This window comes from Sander vitreus, chromosome 14, assembly GCF_031162955.1.
Source record: "Sander vitreus isolate 19-12246 chromosome 14, sanVit1, whole genome shotgun sequence".
NCBI classification, from domain to species: Eukaryota; Metazoa; Chordata; class Actinopteri; order Perciformes; family Percidae; genus Sander; species Sander vitreus.
Window position 1 is genome coordinate 18,773,562 of NC_135868.1, and position 13,152 is coordinate 18,786,713.

The 13,152-nt window shown below is 45.9% G+C and overlaps 1 protein-coding gene across 1 annotated transcript; it reads right to left on the reverse strand.

The window, feature by feature from the left end:
- On the reverse strand, window positions 1-11,185 carry oxnad1 (oxidoreductase NAD-binding domain containing 1). The gene is made up of 8 exons (XM_078267931.1): window positions 11,050-11,185; window positions 10,322-10,434; window positions 9,431-9,497; window positions 9,183-9,286; window positions 6,614-6,755; window positions 1,706-1,948; window positions 1,407-1,515; window positions 1-1,223 (listed from the first exon to the last, which is right to left on the reverse strand). The coding sequence occupies exons 2-8, from the start codon at window positions 10,426-10,428 to the stop codon at window positions 1,066-1,068; spliced, it is 930 nt and encodes a 309-aa protein (XP_078124057.1). The 5' UTR covers window positions 10,429-10,434; window positions 11,050-11,185; the 3' UTR covers window positions 1-1,065.
- Window positions 11,186-13,152: the final 1,967 nt, after the last annotated feature.

Genomic DNA, 13,152 nt, shown 5'->3' on the forward strand with positions numbered 1-13,152 from the left:
TATATATATATATATATACACATACACACACACACACATATAGTATAACACTTCTAAGAACATATGATGGAATTAGCAGAGGTATTTTGATAGAAATAAATTAGTCAGTCACTCATTTAACACTTATGTACAGTGTAAAAAACAGTACAGATTGCTATTGTAAGCACTGATCCTTTATATCCTACGGACTTCAACGCAATAGTTTTGAAATTTGGGGAATTGTGCTTGGTCACTTTCTTGAGAGTCAGATGAGAAGATCAATGCCATTCTCACGTCTGTCTGCTAAATATGAAGCTAAGACAACAGCTGGTTAGCTTAGCTTAGCATAAGGCATGGAAAGAAAACAGCCAGCTGGCTCTGTTGGACGTTTCCATAAAACCACAACGTGACACTTTCAGTTTTTGTACAGATAAAAGAGATGAGACCCTGAGCTTAAGAGGTGGCTTTTGTTGTCTTGGGAAAAAGCCAGGCTAGCTCTTTTGCCTTTTCCAGTCTTGATGCTAAGCTAACCAGCTGCTGACTGTAGCTTCATATTTAGCGAACAGGTATTGATCTACTTATCTAACTCTTGGCGAGAATGTATTTCAGAAAATGTCCAATTATTGCTTCCAAGACATACTTGCATAGGTAAAGTTTGGCCTTTTCAGGTGAACATTTAACATCACCTATTAATTTGTTCAAGCAGAACCTCAATCAGGCAAATGTAGGCTGGAAATGAGTTGAGATATGAAGATGTGTAACAGCTGTGTCTGTCATACACAGTTGCAGATTTGTTGCAATATTCAGCAAAACGAGCTGAAAAATGTCTTGCAAAGTTGAGATTCAGTCTGTTCAGTCCTAAGAAATAAAACTCATCTCAGTGGGTGGTCCCAGCGGTCTATCGCAGATCAGGCACAGGTTGTAGTGGCAGTGATCGAGGGTGAATGTCCTCAGATTATTGTCCATATCACTGGAATATTTCAGGTACATTCCATTATCGCCATACATCTTCCCCCCGGTGAATGCAAAAAAAGGAGCACAATCCAGGAGGACAACCCTGTAGGATTCTGGGAATCGTAGGAGGTTCTACCACCACTTCTCGAAGAGGATTTTGTCTTTCGGGAGGCCGAAGTCCATGAGGGTTTTTGAAAGTGCTTCAATCATGGGCGGGGGCCCACACAGGAAACACAAAGTCCTCTGCGGGTCCACATGAGCCCGCAAATCCTCATCTGCAATTCTCCCGTCTGGGGAGACGCAAGGAAAGTCAATCAATTATTCAAGGCTCAGTGCACTTTGATAGAACATGTTCTACATGACGACGGAGATAAATCAACAAAGATGGCTGTGGAAGAATCTGTGACAGTCACTAAATCATCCCTGCTAAACAAAGAAAAGTGTAGGTGCGTGCTTGTATGGGCATTACTTACGGTTGATAAATGGCTGGAGGTGCGAGTCAACATCTATGCTCTGTTGCGTGACGTAGAGGTCACAGGAGATCTTGTCAGGGAACTCCCGACACGCCTCGATGATGGAGCTCTGGGAACACAGAAGGTAGTTAGTTAAGGTAGGAGTTTCTCCTCACATACTGCGACCCACCTGCCCATGTATTCCACACATGCACATGGACACTGTTATGTGCACAGCTAGCAGAGATATACAATTCAAAAATCAGCGAGTTTCCTTAAAATTCCTCACAAATACTCCAACAGTCAAACACAATACACACCTTAAAGAGCAGCTCCTGGGTGTTCTTGGCACTGTAGCAGAGGTGGGCAGAGATGTTGTAGTCCTGCCCACCAGAGGCATGGTTGAGACGCAGCAGATCTGTGCTGTGCAACAGGATAGAGTACAAGGGGTTGATCCCTACGCCGCCGGCCACCAGCAGCAGATGCACAGTGGGGTCGGAGGGCGTTGGGTTAAAGAAGAAGTCCCCACCGACGCGCATGGCCACCTGGGAGCCCACTGTGCACTGAGAAGAAGAGAGAGAGCGTTAAGGAGATAGCAACACACTGTGTTGAGCTGGGTAATTTAGAAATTTCTCTTTGCCCTCCAGCTGAAATACACCTTTTGAAATAAACTCCATAGACAGGCGTCAGGAAACAGACACTGTTACAGTAGATCAGCATGCATGCATACACAAGCTATGGGTGGGAGTGATTTCACAAATTTCGCAGAGAAGGTCTTTTGAAGGCAAAAGGAGCAATAAATACGCCTTTATCTGCACGCACACACGCACACGCACACTCACACACAATCTGCTGTTGTGGTCCCTACACTATTCCTGCTTACAGAGTCGGAGCACAATATCAAACAAACAGATCATCAAACGATCCCAGAGCAGAGAGCTGTAAGTCGAAGAATGCTCAAACACATCCCACCGCTTTCTAATACTTATTTACACAAGGCGTAGTAGCTCAAAGCTATTTATTAGGGCGCATCATCAAACACAGAAGCTGCGAACAAACAGTTGCAGAATGCAGAAATGGAAGGGGAAGGTAATCTGAAAGGAAACTTATATTCACACATACTACTACTACTGGATTACTACTACTGTCCTTGTAGACAAAATACAATGTTATGCACCAAGAACATTTTCATATAACATTTTTTTATGTTCCTTTCCGTGAACCATCACCTTATCGTGATGGAGAGGTTTGTGTGTCCCTATGAACCTGAGGGCTGTGTTGTCTGGAGCTTTGTGCTCCTGGTAGGGTCTCCCAAGGCAAAGTGGTCTCAGGTGAGGGGCCAGACAAAGAATGATTCAAAAACCCTATGAGTGACCGAGGAAGAGATGGAGTGACCCTGCCCGGAGGAAGCCCGGGGCCCCCGTCTGGAGCCAGGCCCAGATGGAGGGCTCGTCAGCGAGCGTCTGGTGGCCGGGTTTGCCACGGAGCCCGGCCGGGCACAGCCCGAAAAAGCTACATGGCATCCATCTCTCCATCCCATGGACCCACCACCTGTGGGAGGAACCGCTGGGTTCGGGTGCGCTGCCACACGGGTGGCAGTGAAGGTCAGGGGCCTCGACGGACCAGACCCGGGCAGCAGACGCTGGCTCTGGGGACGTGGAATGTCACCTCTCTGTGGGGGAAGGAGCCGGAACTTATGCGGGAGATGGAGCGCTACTGGTTAGATCTGGTGGGGCTTACCTCTACGCACAGTCTCGGTTCTGGAACCATACTCCTGGATAGGGGTTGGACTCTTTTCTTCTCCGGGGTTGCCCAGGGTTTGAGGCGCTGGGCGGGTGTGGGGATACTCACAAGCCCCCGGCTGAGCGCCGCTACGTTGGAGTTTAACCCCGGTGGACGAGAGGGTCGCCTCCCTACGCCTGCGGGTTGTGGGGGGGGAAAACTCTGACTGTTGTTTGTGCATATGCACCAAACAAGAGTTCGGAGTATTCGGCCTTCTTGGAGACCTTGAGTGGAGTCCTGCATGGGGCTCCAGTGGGGGGACTCCATAGTTCTGCTGGGGGGACTTCAACGCGCACGTGGGCAATGATGGAGACACATGGAGAGGCGTGATTGGGAGGAACGGCCTCCCTGATCTAAACCAGAGTGGTTGTTTGTTGTTGGACTTCTGTGCTAGTCATGGAATGTCTTTAACGAACACCATGTTCGAACATAGGGATGCTCATAAGTGTACTTGGTACCAGAGCACCCTAGGCCAAAGGTCAATGATCGATTTTATAATCGTTTCATCTGATCTGAGGCCGTATGTTTTGGACACTCGGGTGAAGAGAGGGGCGGAGCTGTCAACCGATCACCATCTGGTGGTGAGTTGGGTCAGGGAGTGGGGGAAGACTCTGGACAGACCTGGTAAGCCCAAACGGGTAGTGCGGGTAAATTGGGAACGTCTGGAGGAGGCCCCTGTCCGACAGACTATCAACTCACACCTCCGGCGGAGCTTTTCGTGCATCCCTGTGGAGGCTGGGGGCATTGAATCCGAGTGGACAATGTTCAAAGTTTCCATTGCTGAAGCTGCGGCGAGGAGCTGTGGTCTTAGGTGCCTCAAGGGGCGGTAACCCACGAACACCGTGGTGGACACTGGTGGTCAGGGAAGCCGTCCGACTGAAGAAGTAGTCTTTCCGGGATATGTTATCCCAGAGGACTCCGGAGGCAGTTGCAAGGTACCGAAGGGCTGCAGCCTCTGCCGTGAAAGAGACAAAGCAGCGGGTGTGGGAGAAGTTCGGAGAAGACATGGAGAAGTACTTTCGGTCGGCACCAAGGTGCTTCTGGAAAACCGTTCGCCACCTCAGGAGGGGAAAGCGAGGAACCATCCAAGCAGTGTACAGTAAGGATGGGACGCTGTTGACCTCAACTGAGGAGGTAATAGGGCGGTGGAAGGAGCACTTTCAGGAACTCCTAAATCCGACTAATACGCCCTCTATGGTATAGGCAGAGCTGGAGGATGATGGGGGATTGTCGTTAATTTCCCTGGTGGAAGTTGCTGAGGTAGTTAAACAACTCCACAGTGGCAAAGCCCCAGGGATTGATGAGATCCGTCCAGAAATGCTTAAAGCTCTGGGTGTGGAGGGGTTGTCTTGGTTAACACGCCTCTTCAACATTGCGTGGAAATCTGGGACGGTGCCTAAGGAGTGGCAGACCGGGGTGGTGGTTCCCCTTTTTCAAAAAAGGGGGGACCAGAGGGTGTGTGCCAATTACAGGGGTATCACACTTCTCAGCCTCCCCGGTAAAGTCTACTCCAAGGTGCTGGAAAGGAGGGTTCGGTCGATAGTCGAACCTCAGGTTGAAGAGGAACAATGCGGATTCCGTCCTGGTCGTGGAACAACGGACCAGATCTTTACTCTCGCAAGGATCCTGGAGGGAGCCTGGGAGTATGCCCAACCGGTCTACATGTGTTTTGTGGATCTGGAGAAGGCGTATGACCGGGTCCCCCGGGAGATACTGTGGGAGGTGCTGCGGGAGTATGGGGTGAGGGGGGTCCCTTCTCAGGGCCATCCAATCTCTGTACGACCAAAGCGAGAGCTGTGTCCGGGTTCTCGGCAGTAAGTCGGACTCGTTTCAGGTGAGAGTTGGCCTCCGCCAGGGCTGCGCTTTGTCACCAATCCTGTTTGTAGTATTTATGGACAGGATATCGAGGCGTAGTCGGGGTGGAGAGGGGTTGCAGTTCGGTGGGCTGGGGATCTCATCGCTGCTTTTTGCAGATGATGTGGTCCTGATGGCATCATCGGCCTGTGACCTTCAGCACTCACTGGATCGGTTCGCAGCCGAGTGTGAAGCGGCTGGGATGAGGATCAGCACCTCTAAATCGGAGGCCATGGTTCTCAGCAGGAAACCGATGGAGTGCCTTCTCCAGGTAGGGAATGAGTCCTTACCCCAAGTGAAGGAGTTCAAGTACCTTGGGGTCTTGTTCGCGAGTGAGGGGACAATGGAGCGGGAGATTTGTCGGAGAATCGGCGCAGCGGGTGCGGTATTACATTCAATTTATCGCACCGTTGTGACGAAAAGAGAGCTGAGCCAGAAGGCAAAGCTCTCAATCTACCGGTCAGTTTTCGTTCCTACCCTCACCTATGGTCATTAAGGCTGGGTCATGACCGAAAGAACAAGATCCAGGGTACAAGCGGCCAAAATGGGTTTCCTCAGGAGGGTGGCTGGCGTCTCCCTTAGAGATAGGGTGAGAAGCTCAGTCATCCGTGAGGAGCTCGGAGTAGAGCCGCTGCTCCTTCGCGTCGAAAGGAGCCAGTTGAGGTGGTTCGGGCATCTGGTAAGGATACCCCCTGGGCACCGCCCTAGGGAGGTGTTCCAGGCACGTCCAGCTGTGAGGAAGCCTCAGGGAAGACCCAGGACAAGGTGGAGGGATTATATCGCCAACCTGGCCTGGGAACGCCTTGGGATCCCCCAGTCGGAGCTGGTTAATGTGGCTCGGAAAGGGAAGTTTGGGGTCCCCTGCTGGAGCTGCTACCCCCGCAACCCGATACCGGATAAGCGGACGAAGATGGATGGATGGATTTTTTTATGTGGTCACACAAGCTTTATTTACCCTGTCAGCTTGCTCTACACAGCTAAACAACAACAACTTCTCTTGAGTTTTTAGCTTTACTACCACAATTCTACTTCAGCTACGCAGACTCACCTGACAGCAAATTAACGATTGAAAAACATTGGGGATCATATGGCTAACACCTAAAAGAAAATTATGACAGATTATGATTTAAGTGGTTTAATGCAATAGATGTTCAATTGGGAGTGTATCACACGTTTTTATTCCAACTTTTTAGTACAGGTTAATGCCCACTGCTTCTGCAGGGCTGAAAAGATATCTGAAAATCTCATCTGACTTGCCATTTTTCTTTTGATGCTTCATAACCAGTGGGTTGATTATGTGGCGGCAGTCTTTATTTTCTCACTCTATAACACCTTAACCATTTCTCAATACTCTGATCGCTACACTTCTTCTGCATCTCTTTTCTTGCACCCTCACTTTCTTTCAATTTTTCACCATCTCCCTCATGCATCCACAAGCAATTCTTCCAAATCAGTAGACAGATGATCAAATCTACTTTTTCAGAATATTCCAACTCAGGTAACTTTCAATAATTTCCCCCAGGAAAATGACCACTGACAGTGATTTGGGGGATTTCATAATATATCATACAATACTTCTCTGCTCCACTCACCATGGTGTGGATCCAGTGTGCTGGGGGGTGTTTGGCGTATTTGACGGCCAGTTCAACGACGCCCTCCCTCTGCAGCAAACCCGGGCTGGAGCACATGGAGAAACCTCCCACCTTCTCCACATTGGGGATGAAGAAATCCACCCTGCACACAAGACCACAAGGTCACCATTTGATTCAATTTTCGGTTTAAACAGGGTTTTTTTTTCAACAGAGACGTCAATGCCACAATTAGAACCACTAGATGGCAGGAGGGTACGCTACAACAACAGATTGAGTTTCTCAGGGTTTTTTTTTTAGAGGTGCAATTGAATGCACCATTAGTTGAACGAGGTGTACCTGAAGGCACCATGGAGTCCCATGGGAGCCCACATGCTTTACCTTCGTTGTTTGTTTACATAACTTATGGGGAAGGCAAAATGTTGCCACAACGTGACTTCAGGGAAGCCGGCAGATTTTCCAGTTCTGTTGTTTCTCAGTCATCTCCGACTCCGGCACTGGCCGTGGTGTCTGGAAAAGTCAAGCTGCAGGCACCCTGTGTCTTTAGCTGCATGCTACCAGCTGGTAAGCTACGTTGTGCCTGTTGTTGTTTTCTTCGGACATGTGCGAGTAGGCGGGGGTGGAGAGGGAAGAAAATAAATAAGTGGATATTTGAACTTAATTATCCATTGATAGTGAGAGTTATCAGAAATATGTATTCCCAGTGGTTAAAAATCTGCTCATGTTCTTCACCCTATACTATGTTTGACCATGAATGTGTTGTTTTAATATCATTGTATTGTATTATATGTAGTATTTGTATTGCATTACATGTATTACAACTACATACACCTTGTTATAAACATAACTATAATCCTTTCATTTGAACCATAATTCTGATCTCATTGCGTTTTCCCACAAAAGTCAGTTATTCTGATTGACTTTTCAGATTTCTAAACAACAGTTTATTCAAGAGTAAAAACTCGCTGAACTGAGGGGTCAAAGTGTGAATGAAGTTAGAGTGGTGCCCTTTGACCTCAGTGAAGGGGACAGCCGGTTCCAGAAATCAAGTAGAACAACACCAAACCAGATGGAAAGTTGCTTGCTGGTTAGTTTATACGAAGTGCAGCGTCCCAGTATCACTGGCCCAACGTGGTCGCATTGGTCGGTCAACAAGCAGAGCAGAGTACCCCCAGAGGTAAACCGCAATGCTTAAAAGTTGGGCTAATGTTCTAACAACACAATGACCCACTGTTACACTGTCTCCCCAACCCTCAGAGGCATCATAAATATGGATCTGCTGTGAAGCCGGACACATATGTTCCACCCACCTCCTCCTCCTTCTCTCCCACCTGGAGACAAACAACTAAACAGTCCTTTTTCTCAGAAACACTGAAATTCAAGGATTTCCATCTATTTACATTCATTATCAGTCGCTGCAGGGCAACTGGCTGCCGGTTTAATATCTCACCACCGCCCACCTACAGTATGGGCTCGTGTACATATACTGCATGTGCGGGGTACTAATTAACATTGGCAACACTGACTGACAGACACAGAAAAAAAAAAGTTCGGCCTTCATCCAAGAAGAACTTAACTTGCTATTAAAATTTGAAGAGAGCTACTGGAAGTTAGCTTGCAAGCTAAAACACTGTCCAGTGTTATGCACCAGCGAAAACAATCCACTGTGTCTCAAGCACCTTTCAAGTCAAAGCTGCAAGTGTAGATGCAACCCAGTGCATACAGCAATTACCTACACAAAATCTATAAGCAAACAAGCTTTTTACTGTAAGTCCCTAACTATATATTCTCATTTGAGAAAAATCTCTAAAAAATAGGCTAATTCGTAAGCTTTGTAATCCTTCCTTTAGCTCAGGGATCTTCAACAGGGGGTCCGGGACCCCTAGGGGGTCCTCAGAGTCAATGCAGGGGGGCCTTCAAATTATTATTGTTATCCTAAAATGAATCCAACATATTATTAGAAAATATAAATCCCCACTTATGATAGGCTAACCTATAGAAAACCACCAGGCTAATGGTTGGACAAATCCAGCACAATGCCACCACCTTCTGGTTACTATGTGCACTACAGGCACTATGAAACCACTCCAGAGGGATGTTTCACAAAGCACGCTAAGGCAGTGACCTAGACATATTTTGGCAGGTTCTCATTATTACTATGGTAACTTCTGCATTGAGCCTGACTGATCATAAACAAGATTAAGGAGACTAATGTTGGCAGAATAGGAAGAAGCTGACTTTATTTGTTCCAACAGGAGAGGTCAGAAATTATTATACACACACTTTCTTATTTCTCTTAGTACATTATTATACACACTTTCTTATTTCTCTTAGTCTCATTAGTCATAGCCACCTGGGCTCATATCAGAAAAGAGCAGAGACCATCTGGCGTTAGCTGTCAAAACCCAATTGTCATTTATGCAGCTGTCGATTCAACAGCTGAGCCAATCAACAATGCGGTTTAGCTAAAACGTCACCCCCCTGGTGTTACAACACAATGCAACAGTGCACGTTAACCTGATTAAAACATGTTTAATGAGTGGGTGAAAAGTTAACATGAACATCTACTCACCACTGTCCTGCTTTGAAGCTGAAGTCAGGATGGACAGCTAATCTCAAACGTTTTACCGTCTCTGACTCGTTTATGATGCCACATACTTGAGCTGGATACAGAGCCTGTCTCTCACACACACACACACACACACACACACACACACACACACACACACACACACACAGTTTAGGATCGGGTTAATAATCTTAGGATGGGCTGGATGAATGGATACAGTCGAGATTTATTAACAAAAAATATCAACTTACATTTTGTCTGTAGTTGCTCGCTGTTCTCTCTAGATGGTCCATTTGGCTTTTGGAGAACATATTTCTTCTAAAAAGTAAATAAAAAAGGAGGTAGTTTTTGTCACTTGCCTTGTATGTCAAACATAATCTTATTTAATAAGGGAAGAGCTACACAGGAACCATAAGACAAGAATATTAAAAACTGCAAGTGGACTTTTTAGTGGAGCAGCTAGGTTGAAATATATTAATAACAACATTTTGGGATAAAAGCAACACATTTGGCTCAGATGTAGGTCTATATGATATGAAAAGACATTCATATTGCGGAGCTGCAAATCTGGCCCCCTAAGGGCTAATAAGGGCCACGAAATTTGCCAGTGAACAAATGAGGGACTAAGCAGGTGCAGGTGATGGCAGTATAGTGCCTGTCCCCACACATGACCTGCCTGGTAAGTTGCCCTTCTTATATGTTGTTCCAGACAGGCACTAGTTGTACTAGTTCTGTTATAGAGCAAAATCACAATCAAACATTTTGAGGTATCTCATTTGGTGCCATAGTCCATGTCAACAAGGCCTCTGTGAAGTACTATTTAAACCTACAACTGTGTCAAATTGCTTGTTGCGTTTATCGCAAATTGTACAATTGTTAGGCTTAACTGCACCACTATTTGCAACAAACGTAAAAGGGCTTAAAACAAACAAAATGTAAAAAAAAAAAATCTGTAGTGCTAATGGAAAGTAACCCTTTACACTTTCACACCTGGACAGTAAACTAACAAATATTTCCCAGGATAATGTCAAATTAGAGTTCCCTTGTTGTGTAGCCCCACACTGTCATCAGGAGTGATCAGACAGGCCTGCGACCACAATAACGTTGATTATATCCGCCGGTACCTTCCAGATAAAACTCACCTTGTAACTGAGCAGGGGCCCAGCAGCCGGCAGCGGAGCAGACCGGCGGCGGGACACGATAGGCTGAAAACTCGGGCAGCGGAGGACAAGAAACACGGGGTGCTCATCGCGACCTGGGATGATAACAGAAAAATAGCAGAGAACATCTGGCGTTAGCTGTCAAAGCCGACAACTGTCACGTACGCTTACATATGTGATCATTCATTGACAGTTCATACACAAGTTTCTTTCAGGTTTCTTTATGACAGATAAATCCTCTGTACAGAAGCTGTCAATTCGAATTCAGCTGAGCTAAGCCCCTCAACAATGCGGTTTAGCTGAAACGTCAGTCACCCCCTCTGGGTGGGAGGGCACCCCACACCAAACTCACGGAATAATCTAGTATGCCTTAACCATAGACTGTAAATGCCACTTAACAAAACGTGCCTCAAGACCTCTGTATAATTGATAATGCTCGCTGCCTCCGACCGTGGTGTCTTTTAACGGACGAGGATGACAGGAATATATGGCAAACTGATCCTAAAATGTTACATACTAATCAAAAAGCGGCTAAGTATTTCTGTCATTATTTTAAATAGAGTTTGGCGTGACCTCCTTCGTCATGCTGATGTTAGCTAGCTAGCTAAAGCTGTTAGCAAGTAAATGCCGGGGCCGGTTTGTTATTTGACACAGGCACATAGTTGGCTAATACCATCGCAAACAACGAGCTGCTGAGCTCCTTTTCTTACCGAGATAAGATGATGTCAAAAGATGTTCATATTTTTCTCCTGTATCTTCGGAGTAACCTTGGTCATGTTATGATTACATGACGCTACTGCGGTATTATGAAAACCAGTTGGCAAAGGCAAACCCCGCCCTGCGTAGAAGCCTGATTGGTTAAAGTGAGGCATTTACCTCGTGTAGTTAAGGTCTGGATAGCTTATTGGTTACAGGGGATAGGTCCTGAACAAATCGGGTTGCATGTTACGAATCCTACTATGGCCACGCCCAGAGTGATCTCTATGGCTCTGGCTACGCCAAGACCAGCCCTTCCATAGCATTTATTGGCCAGGCGTCCATGCTTACGCAATGTAACGTAACCCGGTCCTATCCCTTGACCAATTGGCTATCCTAACCTTAACCACTCGAGGTCAAATGCCTAACCCCAACCAATCGAGCTGCTTCGTAGGGCGGGGCTTGGCGTGGCCATGTAGGATTCGTTTTCTTCTGCTATTATAGCGTGCGCTTGGCATTCAGTCTGTTGCAGTAGCGCCCTCTTCTTGGCGGGTGGTGCATCAGAGCATGGACCAGACTCTCCTCACTTTCCTACCATTTGTTATAGCCTATTCTTTCAATTACAAGTGTATTCCTCAAAACCCATACACATTATTCCTTTAGATGTTAATGGCAACAACTATCAACAGTACATAAAAATTTATTTGTTTAATAGATTCTTTACTGATTGTCCTGTTTAGCATGTGGCATATATTTTTGTATATAAAGATAAAGTATAGCTTGCTTCTGAGTTTTGCCATTCAAGTTTTTATTTTGTCAATAAAATGTTAGGCATAGCTTCTTCACTGCATTGTATTACTTGTCTACAAGCACATACCACATCTGGTTTAAGATGAGGATCTCTCAAAGACATGACAAATTTGGATTTAATCTTATTGTCTTTGTGGTGCGTTAAAGAGCAACTTTTAATAGAAGACATGAGGTGACATGATGAGACAACGCATCGGTCGGTGTTTGTCAGCATTAACTCTTTAACACCAGTTAGATGTAAAGCAGCAAATTGGCCCAGAGAGGGAGAGCTCACACTGATCTGATATGAAGTATTGAGATCCTTTAATAAAGTGAAAGTACCAATACCACACTGTAAAAGTACTCTATTAAAAGTAAAGTCCTGCATTTAAAATATTATGTAGCCATAAGTAAAAGTATGAATGTATAATAATCAGGAAAATGTACTTAGCCTACTATCAGCACATTATTACTAATGCACTGATACTGTAGTTGGTTGAGGTGGGAATAATCTGTTTATTTCGTATAGGACTTTAACTAATGATTAGGGAGGACTAATCTGATGATTATTTTCCCAATTAATCAAATAATTGTTTGTTTTGTAAAAATGCTCTTTTGATTACATTATGATAATGGAATGGTCTTTTCACAACCTGTCAACAAACTAGCTCTGATAATAGAATGTGAAAATAGATCAGAATATTATGATGAATTAGAATGTGATGTCACAGCAGGGCTGACAGTGAAGTAATCCAGAATCTACAGTTTCTGGTCCAACTGGTGCCAGTCATCAGTCATTTCACACAGATTCATTGAGTACAAACCACGTCTTGTTTGACTGTTACCTACTTTTTTTTGACCTTGTCTACAACAAATCTCATTGGAAACCAACTTCTACTAGGACTGCAAAGTTTGCGGTTGGCTTTGTCGAGATCATGGACACCAATACATCCTTTAACCTGGAAAGAGCAGAGACTCAGACCTGCACCAGTAGCACGGAGCCTTCACCAGTGCTGGCCCACAGCTCCTCTTTAAAAGAAGTTAATGGCCAGCTCCCTCTCCCTGCTACAGTCACTGTCAGCAGTGACCTGGTGGAAGATCTGCTCGTCCAGCTGATGCTGGGGCTCAATCCACTGAAGAGCGCCATTGGAGCACATCTGGACCAGCAAGAGCTGCTGACACTCTGTCTGCACATGAGTATAGAGACTTTGGAGACCCTGAAGAAAGTCCCAGGTGTCATTGTTGATGAACACCTCCCTCCTCCCTGCAACACATGGGAAGCTGCTGTGCTGCTCCAGAGCAGCCTCATGAAGAGATTTGGCACACCC

What these genes read in the sequence shown, in the direction of transcription:
- oxnad1 (XM_078267931.1), bottom strand. Translation starts at nt 10,428, where the DNA reads ATGAGCACCCCGTGTTTCTTGTCCTCCGCTGCCCGAGTTTTCAGCCTA. An exon ending in CGAGCAACTACAGACAAAAT is followed by an intron (nt 9,287 to 9,430) that starts GTAAGTTGATAT and finishes TGTGAGAGACAG; the next exon opens with GCTCTGTATCCAGCTCAAGT. An exon ending in CCCAGGAGCTGCTCTTTAAG is followed by an intron (nt 1,516 to 1,705) that starts GTGTGTATTGTG and finishes CTGTGTTCCCAG; the next exon opens with AGCTCCATCATCGAGGCGTG.